The 26,450-nt window shown below is 39.8% G+C and overlaps 4 protein-coding genes across 4 annotated transcripts; 2 read left to right on the forward strand and 2 right to left on the reverse strand.

Annotated features, from left to right (window-relative positions):
* Positions 1-9,520: 9,520 nt before the first annotated feature.
* LOC120034563 (hemoglobin subunit beta-1-like) lies at positions 9,521-10,444 on the reverse strand. The gene is made up of 3 exons (XM_038981162.1): positions 10,277-10,444; positions 9,828-10,050; positions 9,521-9,717 (listed from the first exon to the last, which is right to left on the reverse strand). Exons 1-3 carry the CDS (start codon positions 10,438-10,440, stop codon positions 9,589-9,591), a joined length of 516 nt encoding a protein of 171 aa, XP_038837090.1. The 5' UTR covers positions 10,441-10,444; the 3' UTR covers positions 9,521-9,588.
* Positions 10,445-11,375: 931 nt separating this feature from the next.
* On the forward strand, positions 11,376-12,260 carry LOC120034565 (hemoglobin subunit alpha-like). Its single transcript, XM_038981165.1, has 3 exons — positions 11,376-11,558; positions 11,752-11,959; positions 12,069-12,260. Exons 1-3 carry the CDS (start codon positions 11,464-11,466, stop codon positions 12,195-12,197), a joined length of 432 nt encoding a protein of 143 aa, XP_038837093.1. The 5' UTR covers positions 11,376-11,463; the 3' UTR covers positions 12,198-12,260.
* Positions 12,261-16,573: 4,313 nt separating this feature from the next.
* LOC120034564 (hemoglobin subunit beta-4) lies at positions 16,574-17,533 on the reverse strand. The gene is made up of 3 exons (XM_038981164.1): positions 17,360-17,533; positions 16,961-17,183; positions 16,574-16,821 (listed from the first exon to the last, which is right to left on the reverse strand). The coding sequence occupies exons 1-3, from the start codon at positions 17,449-17,451 to the stop codon at positions 16,690-16,692; spliced, it is 447 nt and encodes a 148-aa protein (XP_038837092.1). The 5' UTR covers positions 17,452-17,533; the 3' UTR covers positions 16,574-16,689.
* Positions 17,534-19,370: 1,837 nt separating this feature from the next.
* Positions 19,371-20,291, forward strand: LOC120034258 (hemoglobin subunit alpha-4). Its single transcript, XM_038980763.1, has 3 exons — positions 19,371-19,527; positions 19,722-19,929; positions 20,022-20,291. The coding sequence occupies exons 1-3, from the start codon at positions 19,433-19,435 to the stop codon at positions 20,148-20,150; spliced, it is 432 nt and encodes a 143-aa protein (XP_038836691.1). The 5' UTR covers positions 19,371-19,432; the 3' UTR covers positions 20,151-20,291.
* The last annotated feature ends 6,159 nt before the right edge of the window (positions 20,292-26,450 follow it).

Below are 26,450 nucleotides of genomic sequence, written 5' to 3' on the forward strand. Positions count from 1 at the left end.
AGCGACAACTTTGAGGTGCCAACCTTTTCACATGATCTTGAACGGTTACTGAGAGAGTGAAATCAAGGGTATGACCAATTTGGAAGACAACTGGTGTTAACCAGAAACCAAAGACAACCGATTTTGGATGGCGTGGCAAGAGCTATGTATCAGAGGAATGAGTATCCAAGTGAGTGTGACTTTGAAGATGCTGCAAAAGCCTTAGTCAACCGACATAAATGCCTTGCTGACAATGGGTCACCAAAAGGGTGGGAGGGATGGAAGAATGGCTTAAGTTTAAAGTAGACAAATACAGAACGAAACTAGGCAGAGAAAGGTGTCCTGAGGTTGGTAAAAAACGTGCCCAAAAAAGGAAAGATCCAGAACCACCACTAAAACACACTGTTTACTGTGGCCCAGTCAACCTCTCACAGTTCCCTCAATCAAAAGTTGAAGCAGATCAGGAAAAGCTAAGGACCGATATTGCTCTTGAGATGAAGAAGACACACAAAGACTTGGCTATAATCAATCGCTGTATGGAAAAGACATTTGCCCTGAGAAGACAGGAGATTCTGAACAGCAGTCCTGAAATATAGAGAGTGGAGAATAGATGACCGGCACTATTTCTAGAGTCAAAGGTATTGCTTTGGCCTGGTGGCAGGGTTTACATTCTGTTACAATGTCTAAAATAGTGGGAATAGAGGGTGAATGTGTGTGTGGGGAGGGGGGGGGGGGGGTATTGAGTTATTGTCATTCAGTAAGAGCCTGGTAATGTATAATCGCATTAAGTACAGAAGACTTCTGTGTCTTTAAAACAAATATTTAATCTACAGATATGTGCTGAGTTTCATCGCATAACTAATCATAACCTGCAGCGATCGTTCTTTGCTGCACTAGACCATCACACTGAACACTTGCTGGCTTTATCCCGGGAGGTGCAGGGACGTTCTCATTTACATATTTGGTCAGTTTCCTTGGTTCTGTGCGGACACTCCCCTATTTATTATTTTATAAAAAAAATTACCATTTTCCAAACCCCACCTGCAGTGTACATAAAATTTGTTTGTGGTGAAATGGTAGTAAAAGGGATGTTGTCTCGATTAGTGATTGAGCCTATGGATAGCCATATTGGTTTAAAATCACAGTGCCTATATACTTTTCCCATTTGTCCTCTGCAAGTTGATTTATTAATGTTCTGTCTGTGTCCTTTTAGCAATCAAGGGATGTGAATGTCAGTGGAACGGCTGCCCTTCATTGTCTCCCAGCACTACCTCGTGAAAGCGACTCAGAGGTGTTCAAAACCTGCAAGGTTGGTTAATATACTTCAGGGTTATTACAGAGTTTAAGACTGCTCCTTTTAATATTGACGTGCCCAGAAATCACAACACATCTTCCGCATTGGTTGATCTGTATTTCAAACTCTTCCGGTTGTCATACTGTAGGAACGTGAGTCAAGAAATCCTGCTGTCCTCATTGGTCCAGTCTGCATACTTGCTATCATCTCTGATGATGAAGATGCAGTCTCCCTTCAGCCACACCAAGTCTCCATCATCCACGAAGATAGAGTGGTGATGCACAGCTTCCAATCCTGGCCAGATGCTTTTCTCGCTGTAATTGGCCTGGTTTATGCTCTACATCTGGATTACCCAAAACCCATGTCCAGCTCATTTCTATTTATTCAGCAAGTGTTCCTTAACATTGATTGCGAAAAGCTCAAATCAAGTTTTGGCCTTGAAAAATAAACTGTAACCTAATTATAACCTGTTTTCAGGTCAAATGTGCCTGTGGTAAAACAACAGATTTTTTTTTCGATTTTTTTCTTCAACCTTAGAAAAGAGAACTTGGTGATTGTTGGACCAAAAAAAAGTTGGTGTATGCTTTTTTTGTTATTTCCTTTCACGTGGGTTCTCTTGAAATGTAGCCAGAGGAACAAAAATGGACTGACAACTGTGAATCTCATGTGTTTGAAATGTTGTTGTGGTATTCTCCAATAATAAATAATATTAATTTGTACAGTTCAACATGAAATTTACACATGAACCTAAATTATCTACATGGAAGCACGCTGGGAGGGATTGGCTTGTGTGTTGTTGTCTTAGCAAGGAGGTAGGCCCAGTAAACTATGACTGTGCTTTTGTAGACTTTGTAAAAAATACATTGAATGTGTACTTTTGAAGGAGTTACATTTGTTTTACACAATAATATTTACTTCAGCTATTATGTTTGTTATATTGCCTAACCAACAAATACTCACAATCAGTATTTGAATTATCAGACGTCAATACTCTTATTAATTAACTTGAAGTCTTTAGACGTTTACAAAGCAAAGCATGATGAACCGCTAAATGGGTTGGCTTTGAACTTTGCTCCCTGGTTTACTTTGAGAGAACATGTCATCATGATAACCTCTACTTACAGTATTAATACTGAGCACATTCATATACCAGTCTATACAGTAATATACTCAGTCATCTGTCTGTGTTATAATATTGTGGTGTTGAGGGAGCTCATGGTCTCCAGGTACTACTTCAGGCAGTGTTAACAGCAGAGCTCCAATGATAATTGATTTTGGCATGTTGTGTGGCATCTGCCTGTTCGTTGCACAGCATAAAATTGTTTTCCACAGCAGGGTTAACTGGTGCATCTGAACATCATTGTTAGTAGGCCCAACTTCTAAGACACACCATACACATCATTTTGAAACTAGGGAAATGGAACAGTTAGGAAAGGGGTGGCTAGTGAGGTCTAAGTCAGTCTCTCTTCCTGCCTATCGTTCGTTCCCCTCTTATGCCTCTTATGCCATCTTACTTGCCTCCTATTGTCGCCTCCCACAACACACACCAGCCACATGTGGATACAGCCAGATAAGAAATGAAAGGGTGTCAAATGGTTGGTGAGATCTTCTCATGCCCTCTACTCTTTTGTCAATTTTTTATGCCTTACACAATTTGTCCTCCCTATAGTCTGCCATCAGACAGAGTAAATTGTGCTGATGTACCGTCCTCTGCAGTGACTTGTGTGCTGATCCTAGTCTGGCCCTCTATAACATTGTACTCTGTCAGTGCGTGTGGTGTATAGCTGGTAGACATGCTTACTCTCTGGCATGATGTAGGCAGAATTATGTAGGCACCTCAAAGCCTAACGGTGAGAATAATACAGATTGCTAAATGTAGTAATGCCCCAATTGGTTAGGGCCAAACCTATTTGAACGGTGACAGGGTGAAGATGGAGGCCAACTCAAAATGTTGTCAGGAGGCCTATATTCCCCAAATTATGGCGCAATTACAATACACGTTCAATGTGTGCAGGACATGGTCCTTAAGCTCCTGGTGTCCAATTCAATTTAGATTTTAAAACTGTTTTGCATCTGATCGAGGAAGTGGTCTAGTGTTGATTAAATGTAGCTTGCATCTGGGCATAAAAGTGATAAACCTGGTGTTAATTGTTCATTGGTAATTATTAGATTAGTTGTGTGTAAAGTGTTACTGTGGATGTCTGTCTACAAGAAAATGTGGCGTATGACGCCCTGAATTAAGAGTAATGTTTATGTTCAAGTCATATAACCTCTAAACAGTTAGCTGATGTCATAAAAAGCTGGTTAATTTGACATTTTGGGCGGGCATCTGGAAGGATCATCGGCCAAAGGCAACATCTCCTCTGTGATCATACTGCACTTTCTCCAAGTGTGTGTGCAGTAGTATACCTCACACACAGGCGGCTTACTTCCCGCCAAGGTTTGTACAATTAAGTATATATAATTTAAAGCTACATTGCATTAAGGAGCCAATTGTGAGCACGGAAATCTAATGTAGTCTCATTATTTAAGTTAGGGAGGAAATTTCCGGAGCCTGACGACGTAGCGTAGGTAACGTTAACATTAGATGAAGTCGGTTAACTTTTCAGCAGTTCATGTTGGCCAATTAATTTAACTTCACTAGGGTAGGGGGCAGCATTCGGAATTTTGGATGAAAAGCGTGCCCAAATTAACCTGCCTGCTACTCAGCCATAAAAGCTAGAATATGCATATCATTAGTAGATTTGGATAGAAAACACTCTGAAGTTTCTAGAACTGTTTGAAGGATGTCTGTGAGTGTAACAGAACTCATATGGCAGGCAAAAACCTGAGAAAAAATCCAACCAGGAAGTGGGAAAACTGAGGTTTTTTAGTTTATCAACTCATTGCCTATCGAATATACAGTGTCTATGGGGTCATATTGCACTTCCTAAGGCTTCTACTAATGTCAACAGTCTTTAGAACCTTGTTTGAGGCTTCTACTGTGAAGTGGGGGCGAATGAGAGGGGATTGAGTAAGGTCTCTCCCAGAGTGCCATGAGCTGACCATGCGCGTTCACGTGAGAGTTAGCTTGCGTTCCTTTGCAATTCTAAAGACAAAGGAATTCTCCGGTTGGAACATTATTGAAGAGTTATGTTAAAAACATCCTAAAGATTGATTCTATACATCGTTTGACATGTTTCTACGGACTGTAACGGAACTTTTTGACTTTTCGTCTGCACCTAGTGATCGCGCCTCATGAATTTTGATTACTGGGCTAAACGCGTGAACAAAAAGGAGGTATTTGAACATAAATGATGGACTTCATCGAACAAATCAAACATTTATTGTGGAACTGGGATTCCTGGGAGTGCATTCTGATGAAGATCATCAAAGGTAAGTGAATATTTATAATGCTATTTCTGACTTCTGTTGACTACACATTGCAGATATCTGTATGGCTTGGTTTTGTGTCTGAGCGCTGTACTCAGATTATTGCATGGTGTGCTTTTTCCGTAAAGTTTTTTTGAAATCTGACACAGTGGTTGCATTAAGGAGAAGTGGATCTAAAATTCCATGCATAACGGTTGTATCTTTTAGCAATGTTTATTATGAGTATTTCTGTAAATTGATGTTGCTCTCTGCAAAATCACTGATGTTTTGGAACTACTGAACATAACTCGCCAATGTAAACTGAGATTTTTGGATATAAATATGAACTTTACCGAACAAAACATACATGTATTGTGTAACATGAAGTCCTATGAGTGTCATCTGATGAACATCATCAAAGGTTAGTGATTAATTTTAGCTCTATTTCTGCTTTTTGTGACTCCTCTCTTTGGCTGGAAAAATGGCTGTGTTTTTCTGTGACTTGGCTCTGACCTAACATAATCGTTTGGTGTGCTTTCGTCGTAAAGCCTTTTTGAAATCGGACACTGTGGCTGGATTCACAACAAGTGTATCTTTAAAATGGTGTAAAATACTTGTATGTTTGAGGAATTTTAATGATGGGATTTCTGTTGTTTTGAATTTGGCGCCCTGCAGTTTCACTGGCTGTTGACGAGGTGGCGTCCCACATACCCTAGTGAGGTTTTAAGGAGAAGTGCTGCTGGTTTTCATAACCTAGCCTAGTTAAATACAAAATGACCCGAATGGTAAAAAATTAAGAAAGTTATGTGTAATACATTACATGATTGTTATAATGTTAGTTGCGGAACATTGTGAAAACTCTGTGGCTAGCTTTAGCAAGCATGACTAACGGGTAAAGTTAGTTAGCTAGCCAACTCTGACGGATCAATGCACGTATAACAGGCTGACTACACCGCTGGCGTCGCGTGCACGAGTGTTGCAAAATATATTTAGAAATCTATGTTATTCAATTATTGCACCCACACTGCTCGCACGCCAACGAGCGTCTGCGTTGCCAAGGGCTAAAATAGAAATCAGTTCTATTTCTGACTCAGATCGCACTGCAAGTCCTGCCTCTCCCATCTCCTCATTGGTTTGTAGAAGCAGGTACCCACGTGCCATCTCCTCATTGGTTATACCCACGTGGGTGACTGAAGACCTAATTTATGAAAGTTGCCAATCATAATATAAAGTCAAGAGAAGAAAAAGCCTGGAAGGAAGAGCGATGACTAGAAACAATTCGGTTGACCGTTTTATGTGTGGATTAATTGTCGGAGTAGAGGACCTTGGGCATTTCAGGTAAAATAACAACTCAATGTTTATATCCCAGGACAAATTAGCTAACAACAGCAAGCTAGCTAAATAGGACAAATTAGCTAGCTAGCTAAATTTCCATAAATGTTTAATGCTTGTCGACCTGCCCCCAATTAATGTAATTGGTTCAGAGTTTGTTTTGATATTTTAACCTGTGTGTCGTGATCGCGTTTGGTGTAGGGGGACAAAATCACGGTTTGGGTTCCGTGTAACGTTAACGTCGATAATTGGATGTTAAAATCCATCTGCCGTGACATGTGCGTATTTATTTGATGTTTTAACTGGTTGGCAGGCCGTCTCAACAATTAGCTAGCCTAGCTAACGTTACTTTGCAGAACAGAGACGCCTCTAGTTTATGTCAAATGCATTACTTGTCCACAGAGCTATGGGGACAATGTAAATGGTGTTTTGACTAATGTGTCAAATGCATTTCCTTTGAGAGTTAATGTTAAGCCTGCTCCTGGATTTGTTTTATTCCATGTTGGACCAACACACAGAACACTTGCTAGACCTATCCAGAGAAGCAGGGGAAGAACTGGACAGAAGATATCTGCCATTCTGAATTTGTACAGCCAGGTATAGAAATTAAATCAGTAAGCAAGATTAATTGAAATGTTACATTTTAAGATCAGTGATACCCTTACACAAATATATTGATAGGACTGTCTCGGTTTTCACGTTTGTTGTTTTTGTATTTTGTATAGTGTTCACGTTATCGTCTCTTTGTTCATTAAACATGTTGAACACTAGTCGCGCTGCATTTTGGTCCTCTCCTTCATCCCAGGAAGAAAACCATTACATACATAGTTCATGTTTGTAATGTTTCTCTGTAGTAACCACGTGATGTGAACACAGATGAACTGTTGTCCTCGGATGTCTTCCAGCAATACTCCAAGAGGATGACTCTGGAGTGTTCAGAACTTGCACAGTGGGTTGTTTGAGCGAGGTTGTTAAAATATTATTTGACCCAAAATAAAGAGGGGAGAAATTACTTGTGTCTTCATAAGAGTTTATTGTGACATGATAATAACATTTTCATGTTCTTTCTCACGAGGGAACATCCCAAGACCCTGCAGCCATCAAGAGACCAGCAGCCATCATCTCAGTCATTGATGATGATGGAGACGTAGCTGCTGTGCCATTCCATCCAGGAAGAGTCTACGTGGTCCTTGAGGAGAACGTGGTTATGAAGGATTTCCAGTGCTGGCCTGATGCACCTGTATGTTTGTACGGGCTAATGTACTCACTCCAACATGGATACCTGAATTGCACGAAGAACACGTTTGGGTTTATACAAAAAGTGTTGTTAAACTTGGATGGAGACAGAATGAAGCCAAAGGTCCTTGCTTTGAAAAATCAACTGTAAATACCAATACCAAAAAACATTTATGGCGCTAAACAATTGTAAATAGCTACATTATCCTATAAGGAAAAGAGATTTAGGGATAAAAAAAACTGAAGACGACTAAATGTTTTGTATGCAAATGGCAAATAAAATGTCTGCCTGCATTTGATTTGATCTGTGCCTTTAGTCAAACCAGTCAGAGAAATGAGAAAGTCATGCAATACTACTGGCCTTTAATCTTAACATGTACAGAGATACACGAGTAACTTGACTCCAGTTGGTGTAGAGTTTAATTGAAAGGGTTTCTGTTTGGGAAAACTGAACATTGGCATTGTGAAGTTAGCTTACAAATCCTTGTATATAGGAAGCTTTAGAGGCAATGGCCACAAATCTCACATTGCTGACGTCATCGTATGAAAAATGGCGGAGGTCCCAGAGGATGAAAATGGATAGGGAATCTTCATGGAGTTGTAAGGAGAGGTCGTTTGCATACCTGTGTAGTGTTGTTCACCGGTACATATAAGAACGTTGGGGAAACAGCGTTCGCACACACTGTCTACTTGCATTTAGAACGTTTATATGTACACCTTAGTCAGGATTGAAGGTTTAGGACTGAAACATTGCGTGCATAAATACATTTTTTAATCTGCAAGTATTACTTTGTTTTGTAACATAATGGAGTGAAAATTGTCATGGAGGAAGAAATGTAAATTGTCAACATTAATCTTCATTTTAAACCGTTGAATGTAGTCAAGTTGTTAGACTGAAATGGATGTCGGCACGTCACTACCTCATTATTTTAATTTGAAAACCTTCAGCACAGCTTTTAATTGAATGGAAGCTACCACATCAGTTGAAAGTGTTAATTAGAGAAGGAAGGGTCATTATACTGTGCTTATGTTTTAATAGTTAAGTTGATGGGGAATGTTGCAGTGTTACACAGTATTGAATTGATTGAAAGTTGGAGGTTTGTTATCGGAGTCTTTTAAAAGTTCTGTTCAAATGAGTCATGCTGTACAGAAATGGAATTCATCTATTGATGGATGCTAAAATAGATGAATCATGTTTGGTGCATTCATGTAATTAGAGATGTGTTTCTGAAGACGCAGTGTTTTAAAGAATTATTATATATATTTTTTTAAACTGTTGTAAATCTAACTTGCTTTAGATTAGTTGACTGAAAGAACTTGGATTTTAAGAGTAGTTTTTGACTTAAAATGTTAAATTATTTGAGTTACTTAACAAAAAATATAAAGTTACACAGGACTAAAATGTGATACCATTTTTTTTTACTGTTTTATGTTTAATTTACGCAAAAGTTGTATGCAAACTTGAACATGTTGATTCGGTATTTGTTGAATGCACTCCAAAGAATAGAGTAATTACTTACAGTGATACAACATGAATGATTTAAGTTATTAACCAAGTGATATTAACATATACAATAGTAATATTACTTGGAATTGTAAGTAAGTTGTGCAAAAGTTACACAGTTTGGATACTTAAACAATTTAATTCACAGTGACGTGATAGAACCAAGTTAAGTGACAAGTTGTTATGGCTTTAATGTTTTGAGTACAAACAGAACTTTACAACAAGTTATTGTAGGGAGTAAAAGCAAGTTAATGGACAGACGTCTTTTAAGTGTTCTGTACTCAAAAAAATATACTTCCACATGTTACCCAGACCCCAAATATTTAGTAGATGTAGCTCAAACTACTATGTTTAGGTAACTCTGAAATTACCATTAGTGGACAAAAATTATTTAAGTGTGTGTTACACTACTAATCTACTTCATTAGCAAACTATGTTGAGCACAATGTACTTAAAATATTTCTCTACTTACTAAAACGTTTTGTGTTTAATCAACTTTAAATTGTGGCCCATTTGGGATCATGAGACACTTAGAGCTGGCTTTACTCAAACTATAACGTTGTAAGTAACTGTACTCTAGAATCCAAGTGCAGTGGGTTTCCACAAAACTGTAGAGTAATGATAACTAATAAGGGTTTACAGTGCAGCCGCCCTTAATTCACACAATAGTCCATGACCCTAAACCATCCGTTCCCCATCGGTCAATGCCCATCTCTATATTGCCTAAATATTGATGTTATGGATTTTGTGGTGGAACTTTCCCCCAAAATTGCTACAACCCAATCCTAACACTAATGTTGTTTGTACAAATACGAATAGAGCAGCTTGTTTCGATGTCTTTATTTTCAATCAGGCAGGGATGTCAGAACATAATAACTTGTCTGGGGTGCATTTAGAAGTACCGACTGCCCATTGCTGCGACAACCACTTTCATGAACTTCTGCCAGGTTGCTTGGATTTCAGGAGTGAAAGCGGCTCCGAACTTGGCGGCAATGACAATTGTGAGGACGTCAGCCAACACCTGTGGACAAAAGACAAAAGAGGAAGATGTTAAATTAGACTGCTGTTTTTGTTTTACCTTTGTAATTAGACGTGTAGCCTAAAACATATTGCGCGAGACAGAAGGCATACCCTGAAATTTTCAGGGTCGACGAAGAGTTTGTTGGCGTGGGTCTCGCTCAGTGACTTGTATGTGGCCAAGATGTTGCCCATGTTCTTCACAGCTTTATCCAGAGCTCCACACACGACCTTGCCGTGAGCAGCAACTTTGGGGTTGCCCATGATTGCTGCGGGAGTGGACACATCTCCGAAAGAGCCGAAATAACGCTGAGTCCAGGGGTAGACGATCAGGACTCTGTCATTGCAAGAACACCGAAATATGTGGATTATTTTCAAATGTATTTCAATTATATGCCTAGTTAATAATCTAATATGCGCCATTCAAACTTAATATCAACTCAATATTAATAGTAATGATAAGATAACAGGACAAGTATAATATTGTTATAATTACTCATGATCATCTCCACTATAAACTATATTAGATGACATATTTGAATGAGGCTGAAGCCATGACCTACCTTGCCAGAGCCAGTGGTCCGACCTCATTGATATCTACTTTGCCCCAGACAGCACTGATGGTGCTCTTCTCGGCGTCTGTCCAGTCAACCATGTTGTCAGTGTTTGTTTTCCGGTTTTGCAACAAGATTGAACAATGAATGTGTTGTGTAGGGAGACGCTGCATGCAACTTATATTTATGAGTGCTCTCCGCCCACTGGAGGCGGCGCATGTGATTGGCTCTGGAAAAGATCAGTATTGGCCAAGTGTTTAATGAGCGCTTCAGCTCTTGTACTTGATAATTCAAGCTAATTCCGGCCTACTATTTGGCACAGTTTCTTATCTACGACAATATTTTGCCTTCCTTTTTTATCGGGGGATTCAGACCGTTCCGCCCATTTTAAGTGATTAATTTCAAGACATTACATATGATAAGCAGGAATGTCCTGTATTATTTGCAGATAGGTGTGTACCCATGTCCTCGCATGACCTCTGTCTTCCTCTGACTTTTTTTCCGAGCATCATTCGAAGTCCAAGCAACCTTCTAATTGGGAATCATATCCAACTTTAATTGAACAAATGTCAAATATGTCACCTTGAATAAATATTTTTTAAATTGAATGCAGGTCTTGAAGGTGAATTTGATTTGTACAATTTAATTTACTAAGGTGCATCGTAATTTTAAATAGCTAATTAACTAGCAATGAAATATTTATCTATTTTGGCAAAAGCAGCTTTAGAATTAGCCTATTGGAAATATATGATTGATTATACAGAAATATTTCGTTTATGCAACGAAATAAATTATTATTATTATTATGTATTATATTTATCAAACACATTGTAAAATTGTTGACAGCTCTGGTACAATTTATTTCCATACATTGTTTCACAGTACAGTCAGAAGACGAAAACATAGGCAAAAATGTTTCAGAAAAACGTTAATGATGTATATTATTACAAACATAGCCCTCTGACATCTTATGGGAGGGCCTAATATAGAAATTCTAACTTAACATTTGATAAAAGCCAAGATAACGTTTCTTACTCTTGGATTTTGACCAAGATGGTTGCAGTGTAGGGGGAGTGTACCCTAGTAGCTGGGCGTGTCTGCCGCTCTACTGTAATATAAAGGGACCTAGTTGTATAGGCAGTCATCTTCAGTTCATTTCTCGTAGATTTAACACACGTCAATCAATAAGGAGCAAAATGAGTCTGACAGCAAAGGACAAATCTGTGGTCAAGGCCTTCTGGGGCAAAATTAGTGGAAAGGCAGATGTCATCGGCGCTGAGGCTTTGGGAAGGTAAGCCTTGTTAATGAAAGAATGATGAGAATGGTTGTGTTTAACCTGCTGACAGCGGCCTATGTGCATTTGAACATTAAGTCAACTACTTTCATTACATTGTAGACAGACGATGGGAGGAGTAAGATACGCATAATGATTAAAAGTGAAGGCATCTAAATACGCCTAAAATGGTATACAAACTCATTTGCAGGATGCTGACCGCCTACCCCCAGACTAAGACCTACTTCTCCCACTGGGCAGACCTGAGCCCCGGCTCTGCCCCAGTCAAGAAGCATGGAACCGTCATCATGGGTGCAATTGGTAATGCTGTCGGAGTGATCGACGACCTCGTCGGAGGACTGAGTGCTCTCAGCGATCTGCACGCCTTCAAGCTGCGCGTTGACCCTGGAAACTTCAAGGTTTGCCCCCAGATAACCTATTGTCTTTATATTGATCACTCTCGACATCAACTCTGTCTGTTGCTATGGCTTAATCCTTCAATATTAACTTTGAAAATATACTTTTCAGATTCTGTCCCACAACATCCTTGTGACCCTGGCTATTCACTTCCCTGGGGATTTCACTCCCGAAGTGCACATTGCTGTGGATAAATTCCTTGCAGCTTTGTCCGCTGCCCTGGCTGACAAATACAGATAAATTGTAGTTCAGTTCCTGAGCTGTTGTTATCACAATAAAATAAACGGGCAATGAATTAAGTTATGTTCTGTTTTTGTGTCCTTATTCCACCATATTTCACCATCAAGGTCATATTTGAATGTTAGCAATACAACAGACTAAATACAGTAGATTCACACATTTAAAAAAAAAATGGAATGACAAAGGAATGAAGACATAATAAAATAATGGTGCTTTTATTTTTACTAGCTCTATGTTGTTTCCCATCATTTTGTCTAGCCTATCTAATACGTGTAACATTTATTTTGATGAATGTGGAGTAGTTGCTGAATGGGATACTACTAGAGACAGCATAGGCACAATTTTGAGTATTTTGTCACTTGTATTGGGGTAAAATCAATGTGTAATTTGTAACAAGATAATTCAGAGAATGGTATTTAGTATTTTCAATTTAGTGAATTTGGTCCAAAATTGGGAAGTGGACTCGACTTTGAAAGCGAACACGTTGCTTAACTGAAAGTCCTGCGCAATCTAAAAACATTACGTGTTGTTTGGTTGGCACAACTGCTGGGCTGCCGGCGTTTGGTATTTAGTTAGGTTGTTTTCTTTAAAAAGAGCAGTGTTGGCTGATGCTGGGTTATTGGTGCTGGGCTATTGAGATTTATAAAATGGGTGGATCGAGCCCTGAATGCTGATTGGATAACAGCCGTGGTATATCAGACCCTATACCACTATGACAAAACATTTATTTTTACTGCTCTAATTACGTTGGTAACCAGTTAATAATAGCAATAAGGCACCTCGGGGTTTGTGGTATATGGCCAATAGACCACGCTAAAGGCTGTATCCAGGCACTCCGCAATGCATAAGAACAGGGAACAGGACATAGCCGTTGTACAGTTGAAGTCGGAAGTTTACATACACTTAGGTTGGAGTCATTAAAACTCGTTTTTCAACCAATCCACACATTTCTTGTTAACAAACTATAGTTTTGGTAAGTCGGTTAGGACATCTACTTTGTACATGACACAAGTCATTTTTTCAACAATTGTTTACAAACAGATTATTTCACTTATAATTCACTGTATCACAATTCCAGTGGGTCAGAAGTTTACATACACTAAGTTGACTGTGCCTGGAAAATTACAGAAAATGATGACATGGCTTTAGAAGCTTCTGAGAGGCTAATTGACATCATTTGAGTCAATCGGAGGTGTACCTGTGGATGTATTTCAAGGCCTACATTCAAACTCAGTGCCTCTTTGCTTGACATCATAGGAAAATCAAAAGAAATCAGCCAAGACCTCAGAAAAAAAATTATCCTTGGTAGCAATTTCCAAATGCCTGAAGGTACCACGTTCATCTGTACAAACAATAGTACGCAAGTATAAACACCATACCGCTCAGGAAAGAGACGCGTTCTGTCTCCTAGAGATTAACGTACTTTGGTGCGAAAAGTGCAAATCAATCCCAGAACAAAAGCAAAGGACCTTGTGAAGATGTTGGAGGAAACACGTACAAAAGTATCAATATCCACATTAAAACAAGTCCTATATCGAACATAACCTGAAAGGTCGCTCAGCAAGGAAGAAGCCACTGCTCCAAAACCACCATAAAAAAGCCAGAATACGGTTTGCAACTGCACATGGGGACAAAGATCATACTTTTTGGAGAAATGTCCTCTGGTCTGATGAAACAAAAATAGAACTGCTTGGCCATAATGACCATCGTTATGTTTGGAGGAAAAAGGGGGATGCTTGCAAGCCGAAGAACACCATCCCAACCGTGAAGCACGGGGGTGGCAGCATCATGTTGTGGGTGTGCTTTGCTGCAGGAGGGACTGGTGCACTTCACAAAATAGATGACATCATGACGGAGGAAAATTATGTGGATATATTGAAGCAACATCTCAAGACATCAGTCAGGAGGTTAAAGCTTGGTCGCAAATAGGTCTTCCAAATGGACAATGACCCCAAATATACTTCCAAAGTTGTGGCAAAATGGCTTAAGGACAACAAAGTCAAGGTATTGGAGTGGCCATCACAAAGCCCTGACCTCAATCCTATAGAAAATTTGTGGGCAGAACTGAAAAAGCGTGTGCGAGCAAGGAGGCCTACAAACCTGACTCAGTTACACCAGCTCTGTCAGGAGGAATGGGCCAAAATTCACCCAATTTATTGTGGGAAGCTTGTGGAAGGCTACCTGAAACGTTTGACCCAAGTTAAACACTTTTAAGGCAATGCTACCAAATACGAATTGAGTGTATGTAAGCTGGGAATGTGATGAAAGAAATAAAAGCTGAAATAAATAAATCTCTCTACTATTATTCTGACATTTCACATTCTTAAAATAAAGTGGTGATCCTAACTGACCTAAGACATGGCATTTTTACTAGGATTGAACGTCACGAATTGTGAAAACTGAGTTTAAATGTATTTGGCTAAGGTGTATGTAAACTTCCGACTTCAACTGTATATTGGCCATATACCACACCCTTATTGCTTAAATTACCCAGTGGGTCAGACCAGAAGATTGGAGACGTAGTTTAGGGGTGTGGCTTTCAGATAATTATGTTTAGCCACCATGAGAGTTAATGTCATTCTTGTTCATCTGTTCTGTTGTGTAGTTATCACATGTTAAGGTTGAACATTCACTTTTTTTTTATCTTCAATGAGGCTTAGAGAAGTGTATGAGTTCCTTAAAAGCCTATGCAAATCCCATTGTTGGGATAAATACCACCTTATTATAATATGTAATGCATAATCTGAATATTCTAGAATAATGTTTAAAATGCAAACATTTTAAAAACTCTTAAATGTAACTAAATGTAATCTAAAATGTAATCTACATAATCCCCCAAAATAATGATTTATCATGAGAGGGCCAAAAACAATAGTAATACTGCATACTCCAAGAAATGTTAACATCTCCCCTTTCTGTTAAACGTAGTTATAAATTGCTGAGGTGTAGTCACTTTTGAGAACACAAGCTCAAGTACAAAGTACAAATATGATACAAATATGAAAACATTAAATATTTATATGATGTATTTCCTGTTCAACAAAACAGTATGAATAAGACTTCAAATTACTTATATGCTTTCTAAATATAGTATAATCAAATTTAAAATGACTAACTATAAGATTTCACCTTCCTTTTAACTGTAAAATACATATTTGTATATACAATGTTAGAGAAAATGTGCATATTTTCTAAAGGTCTCTCTTGATCCAAATGTCTTCCCCCATTGCTGTGAATGTCTCACAGAACTCTTCCTGAACTAATTAGGAATTCGACTTTCATCTCATTTTAATCTGGTCCATCTATGACAAACAGAAAGTGGTTTTCGTTTGAAATATATGAATTATTTAAGATTACTGTCTATCAATCGATCTCTAAATGTGCTACAGCGACGAGACCACTATATCATGTTACTTTATGATGTAGGGATTCCAGGTATATGCGTTGTTAGTTGTTAGTGGCTGTGACATAGGGTTCAGCCAGGAGTTGATGGACAGTGAATTGATGCAATAAATAATATATATAGGCCTTTTTTACCCTCCAATTCCGTTATATCAAATTGGTAGTAGCAGTCTTGTCCCATCACTGCAACTTCCATACTACAGATCCGAGTTCGCATGGCTCTCGACCTTCACCTCGCCTCTAGCACTGCGCTGTGCCTTAGACCGCTGCGCCACTCCGGAGGCCGCAATAATACTTGCAGCTCTATTTTGTATTTTATCGGATTTGTTTGAATAAAGCTCTGCATCAGTTGCCCTCGTTTTGCAAGACGGCGCGATCTGTCACATTGCTGTGGATAAATCCGGTGATGGTGAGGGCAAGGCTCCAAAATCATATTTTAAATGGATTGTGTTAGGCTACTCAAGTAATGTGTTGAAAATAATTTCACATGATTGGGCTATGACGTTTAAAATGTTGCTAAAAAGATTGACTTAAATGGGTTTTTAGGTCCAAAAATGGTAAAAGCATTTGTTGACAGTGGATTGCAGTCATTCTAAGGAAATACATATTTAAATATCTAAAACAAAGAAAATAAATATTTAGAAATACTGTAGTTATCAGATTACAATTAGCAAACATTATGTGATGGTCGGCAGGTAGCCTAGTGGTTAAGAGTGTTGTTAACCGAAAGGTCGTGCGTGCCATTGAGCACTTAACTCTAATTCAGCAGACTCTCTGGATAAGAGCGTCTGCTAAATGTAAAACATGTGATCGTCTGTCCACGTTTTAGGAAATCATTTATTTTTCAAACTTGAAAATGTGTAGGCAAGGCATCGCTTATTTGAATCCACTGAAGGTCTAACTAGAACCCATTTGCCATCAGTGCAATTGCAGGAGAGCATTTTCCATAAAAAACAATACTTCAAAAAGAGAAATGCTTTTAAATGTATTTTATTCATTTCAATATGTGTCGCTGTGGCACAGCTTCCAGCCTAACAGACTGGAGTTGGAGTGTCATCTCTCTTCCATGTTGATGCTGTCGACTGATGCTCTAGTGGTACTGTCTGCCAAGAGCGGACACAACGACAGCCAGGAACTTCTGGAAGGCTTCCTGAGTATCAGCACTGAAAACAGCGGGACCGAGCTTGGCGGCCACGCACACGGTGATGCAGTCGGCGAGGAGCTGTGGAGAGTGGACGGTAAAGGAACCAGATGGAGAATGTAATATTGGAATAAGCTTTACATCGGCTCATAACGCTATTTAATTCATAAGACGATTTATTTTTGTATTTTGTTTCAGTTTGCTAAAGTGTAATACTCACCCTGAAGTTATCGGGATCCACGTGCAGTTTCTCGGAGTGCATCACACTCAGTGCAGTATAGGTGTTCTTGATGTCATCCAGGTTCTGCACAGCTCTGTCCAGTCCGTGCATCACGGTCTTTCCGTGCTTGGCCACGGCGGGGTTGCCCATGATGGCAGCGGGTGTGGACAGGTTGCCGAAGGTGCTAAAGTGCCTCTGAGTCCATGGAGACACGATCAGAAGTCTAAAAAGAAATAAAACAGGCTGCCATTAAAATTATACTTCACAATCAATATGGTCTGTATCGCACCAAAGGTGAACACCGCGGTTTCCAACTACGCAATTAGTGCTAAATAGTCTAGGTAGCCTATTATCGTGTTATTATTTAATGATGTCTACATAAATATTATAAGAATGTACCTGGCCAGGGCCTGGGGTCCGATCTCATCCACGCTGATCTTTCCCCACAGGCCTACGATGGCACTGCGCTCAGCATCTGTCCAGTCGACCATGTTGACGTTTGTTTGTTGATTTCCGTTGGTACTTGCAAAATGTTACAAGGGATTCCTGAACTGTTTGTCTCCTGGGACTTACAATTTATTGATTTTCAGTATCTCCGCCCTGAACAGAACACAGAAAATGATTGGATGAACGTCTTGAGGGGGCAAGGTCCTCGAGTGTGGCACATATTGGCATTGTGCCAACTTCATCCCACCTTTAAAGATAATGCTTGGTCATTTAGGCGTTGCCAAATTCAAATGATTATGGATGGAATAAACAAGTCATGATTAGCCTTCATCGGCATTTTTGTCAAAATGTAGTTATTGACATAGCCTTGTTCTGTTCAATGTTCTCTACATACTGCATACTTAATACTCCAATTCATATTGTTAAGTTCAAAATAATATCTAACACCACTCAAACCAATGAAGGTTCGGAACTTTAATGCCAATTATCTCAGGATAGAACCTTATTTAGCACAAAATTATCTTTTAATTTATCGTTGTAATATTCACATTGAATTGCAATATTATCTTTATAAAATGCTAATTATTAATGTAAGTGTTTATTTAGGGTCTCATTTTAAAAAAAGAGAAGCCTAGATTGGGAGTAAACTATTAAAGAAAGAGCATGACTCACTGTGTTTTATCTTCATATTCAGACGGCCCCACCCATTTGAAAGTTCCATATTTCTGGTCTTTTTGAATGATTAATCGAAATGTCAGTTGGTGACTAGTCGTTTTATAGGCCTTCATCAGGGGAATTGATACGTTCTAACTGGACACTATTCAATGTGGATGTTAGCCTATTTCATTCAATGAAACTACAGCTTTTTGTTTAACTCCACTGAAATACAATGCACGTAACCTATATATTGTTACAATGTTTAGTGATAGGCCTAGGCTACGCTTTGCAACCAAAACAAAACCTTTCCGATTATCAGGTCTATACTTTGTCTCAGTATTTATGTGTTAACTGTGAATATTGACTACATAGGCCAAATTGGATATAAGCCAACACGTCTTGATTTGGTTGCTAGTTGCCAATCCAATCACGTTGCAACTATTTGTCAGTGTTGCGGAAGCTATTCTGAAAATATAATTTACCAGGTTAGCAATTACTTCACACTGGAAGAAGATAAGCTACACTAAAGCTACCCCTAAGAAAAATATAAAGGTACAATGGCAAAGTAGTTCACTATTCAAACTACTTCGTAAAAAATTATCATATGTAAATCTGAAATGTAATAGAGTAAAAACTGTAAGTCAGAGAACGTTGGGGTAAAATGTTGACAGTGTGTATTTTAGCCTATTAGCAGAAAAACGATGTTTCAAGTCAGAATTAGGCAGGTCTAATGCACCAAAAAAGTAAATGATTGCCTACTTCATCCATATTTTATTTTATTTAGCAAAAAAAGTAGTGTGTAGTTCCAGTAGTTAGCTGCTACATGGGGGAAAAAGTAGTTAACTACTGAAAACCCTAACTAGATTTCAATGTAGTTCAACTCCCACCAAGCTACTGCAAAATGTAGTTAAATTACTAGTTGAACTACATGTAGTCCACTACTCCCCAACACTGCCTTGTGTACAGAATCACATAGCCTTTACTCACCAATGAGTATAGGCAATTTTAGACCGTTTGACTAAACCTTAACTGTAAAGAAAATATTGAGGTATTAAGTGTTTCAAAAACACTTTGTTATTCAGTCTATATAAAATAAATACATGCAATGTTATGACAGCATTTTTACAAACGAAATCGATTATGTGCAATTGTCATATTTTGGCCATTACACGAATTGGCTCAGTTCCATAACATATTAAAAAAAACATGAATCATGTCTTGGAAAAATGCCCAATGAGGGGAGGAGCCGAGATTACATCGGGGTGTGCCTTTTCTTGTGCCTCAATAAAAACAGCCTCTGAGAAGTCTGTGCTCACACGCTTCTTTTCTCAGCATCTTCATTTCAGTGGGTTAACGGACAAGACAGCTATGAGTCTCTCAGCCAAGGACAAAGCCAACGTGAAGGCCATCTGGGGCAAAATCCTCCCTAAATCCGATGAGATTGGAGAACAGGCTCTTTCCAGGTAATTACATAACGATGTATGATAAATTATAGACTTGAACATGTATTCAAATTATTAACACAACTCCTCAGTCAATTATATGGAAGCTATGAATGCGTAGCCTATCTCAGCAAAAATATGGACGGGATCTCCGACCGTGTGAATTATTATTTCAAATGAATTTTGTCTCACCTGATTTCTAATGTCCACGACAGGATGCTTGTTGTCTACCCCCAGACCAAGGCCTACTTCTCCCACTGGGCTTCCGTTGCCCCCGGTTCCGCTCCAGTGAAGAAGCACGGCATCACCATCATGAATCAGATCGATGAATGTGTTGGCAACTTGGACGATCTCTTTGGTTTCTTGACCAAGCTCAGTGAACTGCACGCCACCAAGCTGAGGGTGGACCCCACCAACTTCAAGGTAAGATCATTTTTAAAATAAAATAACACTAAAAAAATCTGAGTTTTTACCTGTGTGAAGGTGAAATAATATATTTCCCTTTTGCTTTGCAGATCCTGGCTCACAACCTGATTGTGGTCATTGCCGCCTACTTCCCTGCCGAATTCACCCCCGAGATCCACCTGTCCGTGGACAAGTTCCTGCAGCAACTGGCTCTGGCCCTGGCGGAGAAGTACCGCTAAACCGGAGTTCAGCTGCTAAACTGTCATCAGAGCTACAAGCTCTCACAGTCTTACATCAGAATTAGACGTTCATCCATGTTTCTCAAACGTAATGTCCTTCCGATATTGACACACTGTCAATAAACCTAAATTAAACTCATACTGAGGTGTTTGTTTTTCATTTTCGTTGTCTCACATTCAGTGGGGCCATAGCCATAGGGGGCACAGGGGCACGTACCCCCTCATATTTGTCCTCTTAAAAAACGAAATAATGATAATAATATTTTTTCTCTGTAGTACTACTAGCCATTTAGCAATTGTATGAAGTTGGCTTTAGCTAGCTCAGATGGGTTCCCAATCTCCCAAACTCATAACTATCTACCAATAAGCCATTTCAGGCTATCAATCAAGTTAGAGAAGCAAGCTTGTCAAAATTCTTCAATTTAGGGACCACCCCACAGCCATCCTCACTTTGTGTCCCCTCAGATCTTTGCGGTGCATGAAGCCCCTGCTCACATTGTCTTGTGATTTACAGTGCATTCGGAAATAATTCAGACCCCTTTACCTTTTCCACATTTTGTTACGTTACAGATTTATTTTAATATTTATTAAATCGTTAATTCCCTCATAAATCTACACACAATACCCCACAATGACAAATCAAAAACAGGATTTAAGAAATGTTTGCAAATGTATTAAAAAAACAACAACAGGAGGAGTCGTGTAGGACCGCCAAAAAAAAGATGGCAGCATTTTAGAGAGCTCCTACCCGCATGCAAATATTGAAATTCAACGGCATACGCTTTCATTTGTGTCTTAATATATTGACATGATGTACAGTTTAATATAAAGATCATTTACATTTTGAAACATTTTGCTAAAGTGGCGTTATTGGAATGTTGACACACGCTAAAAACGTATTCAAGCCTAACACACGGTTTTCACAGAAGGCCACATCGGCTAGCAAACAAACAGCAAGTCTTCCCGAACACCCCCACCGAGACATTGAAAAACACGTAAACCCAGAGAAATCGGTACATATTTAGGATCTATTTGAGCAAATCGGAAATTGAACATGATTTTGTTTGATGTTCCATCTGATTTCTCCACGATAAAAACAAGCAAGAGTCTCACATTCAATTCGTGCACATATGTACATAATGCATTTCAGCAAATTTCGTGCGTTTAAATTTCGTGCATTTTCGTGCGTTTTTATGTGGCTTATTCGTGACAAAAGACACGAATTTATGTGCTTCTTAATTCGTGCAAAAAGACACAAATTTAACCAGTAGGCTACACATAAAGCCGCGATAGTCTATATTTCATTTTTGTTCTTCTTTATGGCTAATTCAACGTTATGAATATACAAAAAAGTTGTCTTTGTTTAACCATGTTTTAAAATGTGTCGTTGTATGGCTATATGTACTGTTTTAGACTTGCTGAACAGACATTTTGAGAAAAGACACACATTTACGTGCGACTTAATTCGTGGGATTTTTTAATTATTAATGCCAATGCTGTTTTCTATGCTTGATTTCGCTTAATACTTTAATACTTTGGGATAGTGGTGCACTTGTAATCAGAAAGGCCCTTTTTTTCGTGTAGGCAACAGTACACGATTTTCTTCATAACCCATTTCATATTTCGTTGAGCCTAATTTACACAATTTTCTTCATAATGCATTTATTACATGTTAAACAGGTTAATGTAAAATAATGAATTACGTTCATGTCAATAATGTTATATACTGTAACGCGTTCAACCAGTTAGCAAGTCAAAAATGTCAGTTTCCTAGTACCGACTAGCACTTGAATGGAGTATTATGCTGGCTTCACATTCTCGTGGGAAATGGGAAAATGGGAAGTTGAACATGATTGTGTTCAAGTGCTTTTGAAGTCGGAACAATTCTTAAACCAATAAGATTGGCAACATCATTTTCTAACTTCCCACTTGTAATTCCTATTCGGAGGGTCATTCAAGTGAAATTAGTAAGTGTAATAGACAACAGTCAGGTCTGGGTCGCGGCGTGTCCAGCCCTCATACCCATTCACGACCACCGCGGAGTGTCAGTATCCTACTAGTTGTCCGTTCAGTTAACTAGTAGAATTATTGTTTGTGAAGTAAGTATGGGGATTATTATTAAGGTTCTGGTCGTCTGAGATACCAACAGGCTATACAACAAACAATATAACTATAGAATTAAGTAACCAAGGGAAATAAAGTAATAATGAAATCAATGCAAAAACTAAAATATAACATTCACAAATGTTTGGTTGCTTTAAGACTAATAAGTCATGTCTACACAATAATATTGGAGCAGTTCCAATGTTTAGCCTACATCCAATGTTTAGCCTACATCCAATGTTTAGCCTACATCCAATGTTTAGCCTACATCCAATGTTAGCCTACATCCAATGTTTAGCCTACATCCAATGTTTAGTCTACATCCAATGTTTAGCCTACATCCCATGTTTAGCCTACATCCAATGTTTAGCCTACATCCAATGTTTAGTCTACATCCCATGTTTAGTCTACATCCCATGTTTAGCCTACATCCCATGTTTAGCCTACATCCAATGTTTAGTCTACATCCAATGTTTAGTCTACATCCAATGTTTAGTCTACATCCAATGTTTAGCCTACATCCAATGTTTAGTCTACATCCAATGTTTAGTCTACATCCAATGTTTAGCCTACATCCAATGTTAGCCTACATCCAATGTTTAGCCTACATCCAATGTTTAGTCTACATCCCATGTTTAGCCTACATCCCATGTTTAGCCTACATCCCATGTTTAGCCTACATCCAATGTTTAGCCTACATCCAATGTTTAGTCTACATCCAATGTTTAGCCTACATCCAATGTTTAGTCTACATCCAATGTTTAGCCTACATCCAATGTTAGCCTACATCCAATGTTTAGTCTACATCCCATGTTTAGCCTACATCCCATGTTTAGCCTACATCCCATGTTTAGCCTACATCCAATGTTTAGCCTACATCCAATGTTTAGTCTACATCCAATGTTTAGTCTACATCAAATGTTTAGCCTACATCCAATGTTTAGCCTACATCCAATGTTTAGCCTACATCCAATGTTTAGCCTACATCCAATGTTTAGTCTACATCCCATGTTTAGCCTACATCCAATGTTTAGCCTACATCCAATGTTAGCCTACATCCAATGTTTAGCCTACATCCAATGTTTAGCCTACATCCAATGTTAGCCTACATCCAATGTTTAGCCTACATCCAATGTTTAGCCTACATCCATTTCTTTCAATTTTCCACTCCACTCTTCCGATACATTTATTTGCTGTAGACATAAGGATATTCAACAGGTAGGCATTTTGAAACCGTTCAGAGATTATACCTCTCTGACCTTCTTCTCTCCTACAGTACCAGCCCTCATGCTCTCTCCCCTCAACCACAGTTGGCCACCTTGTCATCCCCAGGTCCAAGCTCCAGAGTTTCAGGGCTCTGGAATGCCCTCCCTACAGCCATCCGTGACTCTGAGTCCATCATCATCTTTCAGTCCCGCCTAAAAACCCACCTCTTCACCATGTCCTACCCTTACCTCCCCCTCCACCATTCTCACACACACCTCTTCTGTTTCACACACTTGCACACACACTCACACATACGCGCAACACCTGCTCGCTCACTCACCTGCTGTCTCACTCACATACTCACATATCACACCCTTTCCTTCAAATCAAATCAAATCAAATGTATTTATAAAGCCCTTCTTACATCAATTATATCTCAAAGTGCTGTACAGAAACCCAGCCCAAAACCCCAAACAGCAAGCAATGCAGGTGTAGAAACACGGTGGCTAGGAAAAACTCCCGAGAAAGGCCAGAACCTCGGAAGAAACCTAGAGAGGAACCAGGCTATGAGGGGTGGCCAGTCCTCTTCTGTCTGTGCCGGGTGGAGATTATAAGATGGGGCTGACCAACAATTCTCTGTGTCTGAAATTCCAAAAAGACACTGGGACATTTTTACACGCAATATGGAAATATACATTAGTGCTACCTTTCTGGAAGGATGTTTTGAAATACTTGGAGGGTTGGATGGTTGGGGTTAATGGTTGGGGTTAATAATTCCAATAATAGCCATTTGATTACCTGTTCAGGAATCTTATGGCTTGGGGATTAAAGCTGTTGATAAGCCTTTTGGTCCTAGACTTGGCGCTCCGGTACTGCTTGCCATGGTGTAGCAGATAGAAAAGTCTATGACTGGGGTGGCTGGGGTCTTTGACAATTTTTAGGGCCTTCCTCTGACACCGCCTGGTGTAGAGGTCCTGGATGGCAGGAAGTTTAGCCCCAGTGATGTACTGGGCCGTACGCACTACCTTCTGTAGTGCCTTGCGTTCGGAGGCCGAGCAGTTGCCGTACCAGTCAGTGATGCAACCAGTCAGGATGCTCTCGATGTTGCAGCTGTAGAACCTTTTGAGGATCTGAGGACCCATGCCAAATATTTTTAGTTTCCTGAGGGGGAATAGGCTTTGTCGTGCCCTCTTCACGACTGTTGTGTGTGTTTGGACCATGATCGTTTGTTGGTGATGTGAACACCAAGGAACTTGAAGCTCTCAACCTGCTCCACTACAGCCCCATCAAATCAAATCAAATGTATTTATATAGCCCTTCTTACATCAGCTGATATATCAAAGTGCTGTACAGAATCCCACCCTAAAACCCCAAACTGCAAGCAATGCAAGTGTAGAAGCACGGTGGCTAGGAAAAACTCCCTAGAAAGGCCAAAACCTCGGAAGAAACCTAGAGAGGAACCAGGCTATGAGGGGTGGCCAGTCCTCTTCTGTCTGTGCCGGGTGGAGATTATAACAGAACATGGCCAAGATGTTCAAATGTTCATATATGACCAGCATGGTCAAATAATAATAATCACAGTGGTTGTCGAGGGTGCAACAGGTCAGCACCTCAGGAGTAAGTTGGCTTTTCATAGCCGATCATTCAGAGTATCTCTACTGCTCCTGCTGTCTCTAGAGAGTTGAAAACAGCAGGTCTGGGATAGGTAGCACGTCCGGTGAACAGGTCAGGGTTCCATAGCCGCAAGCAGAACAGTTGAAACTGGAGCAGCAGCATGGCCAGGTGGACTGGGGACAGCAAGGAGTCATCATGCCAGGTAGTCCTGAGGCATGGTCCTAGGGCTCAGGTCCTCCGAGAGAGAGAGCATACTTAAATTCACACAGGACACCGGATAAGACAGGAGAAATACTACAGCTAAAACAGACCCCGACACAAACTACTGCAGCATAAATACTGGAGGCTGAGACAGGAGGGGTCAGGAGACACTGTGGCCCCATCCGATGATACCCCCGGACAGGGCCAAACAGGCAGGATATAACCCCACCCACTTTGCCAAAGCGCAGCCCCCACACCACTAGAGGGATACCTTCAACCACCAACTTACCATCCTGAGACAGGAAGACCACGTCAGCGACTCAACCCACTCAAGTGACGGACCCCTCCTAGGGACGGCATGGAAGAGCACCAGTAAGCCAGTGACTCAGCCCCTGTAATAGGGTTAGAGGCAGAGAATCCCAGTGGAGAGAGGGGAACCGGCCAGGCAGAGACAGCAAGGGCGGTCCGTTGCTCCAGTGCCTTTCCGTTCACCTTCACACTCCTGGGCCAGACTACACTCAATCATATGACCTACTGAAGAGATGAGTCTTCAGTAAAGACTTAAAGGTTGAGACCGAGTCTGCGTCTCTCACATGGATTGGCAGACCATTCCATAAAAATGGAGCTCTATAGGAGAAAGCCCTGCCTCCAGCTATTTTCTTAGAAATTATAGGGACAATTAGGAGGCCTGCGTCTTGTAACCGTAGCGTACGTGTAGGTATGTACGGCAGGACCAAATCGGAAAGATAGGTAGGAGCACGCCCATGTAATGCTTTGTGGGTTAGCAGTAAAACCTTGAAATCAGCCCTTGCCTTAACAGGAAGCCAGTGTAGGGAGGCTAGCACTGGAGTAATATGATCAAATGTTTGGGTTCTAGTCAGGATTCTAGCAGCCATATTTAGCACTAACTGAAGTTTATTTAGTGCTTTATCCGGGTAGCCTGAAAGTAGAGCATTGCAGTAGTCTAACCTAGAAGTGAAAAAGCATGGATTAACTTTTCTGCATCATTTTTGGACAGAAAGTTTCTGATTTTTGCAATGTTACGTAGATGGAAAAAAGCTGTCCTTGAAACAGTCTTGATATGTTTGTCAAAAGAGAGATCAGGGTCCAGAGTAACGCTGAGGTGCTTCACAGTTTTATTTGAGATGACTCTACAACCATCCAGATTAATTGTCA

The sequence above is a fragment of the Salvelinus namaycush genome, chromosome 41 (genome assembly GCF_016432855.1).
Source record: "Salvelinus namaycush isolate Seneca chromosome 41, SaNama_1.0, whole genome shotgun sequence".
Lineage (NCBI taxonomy): Eukaryota > Metazoa > Chordata > Actinopteri > Salmoniformes > Salmonidae > Salvelinus > Salvelinus namaycush.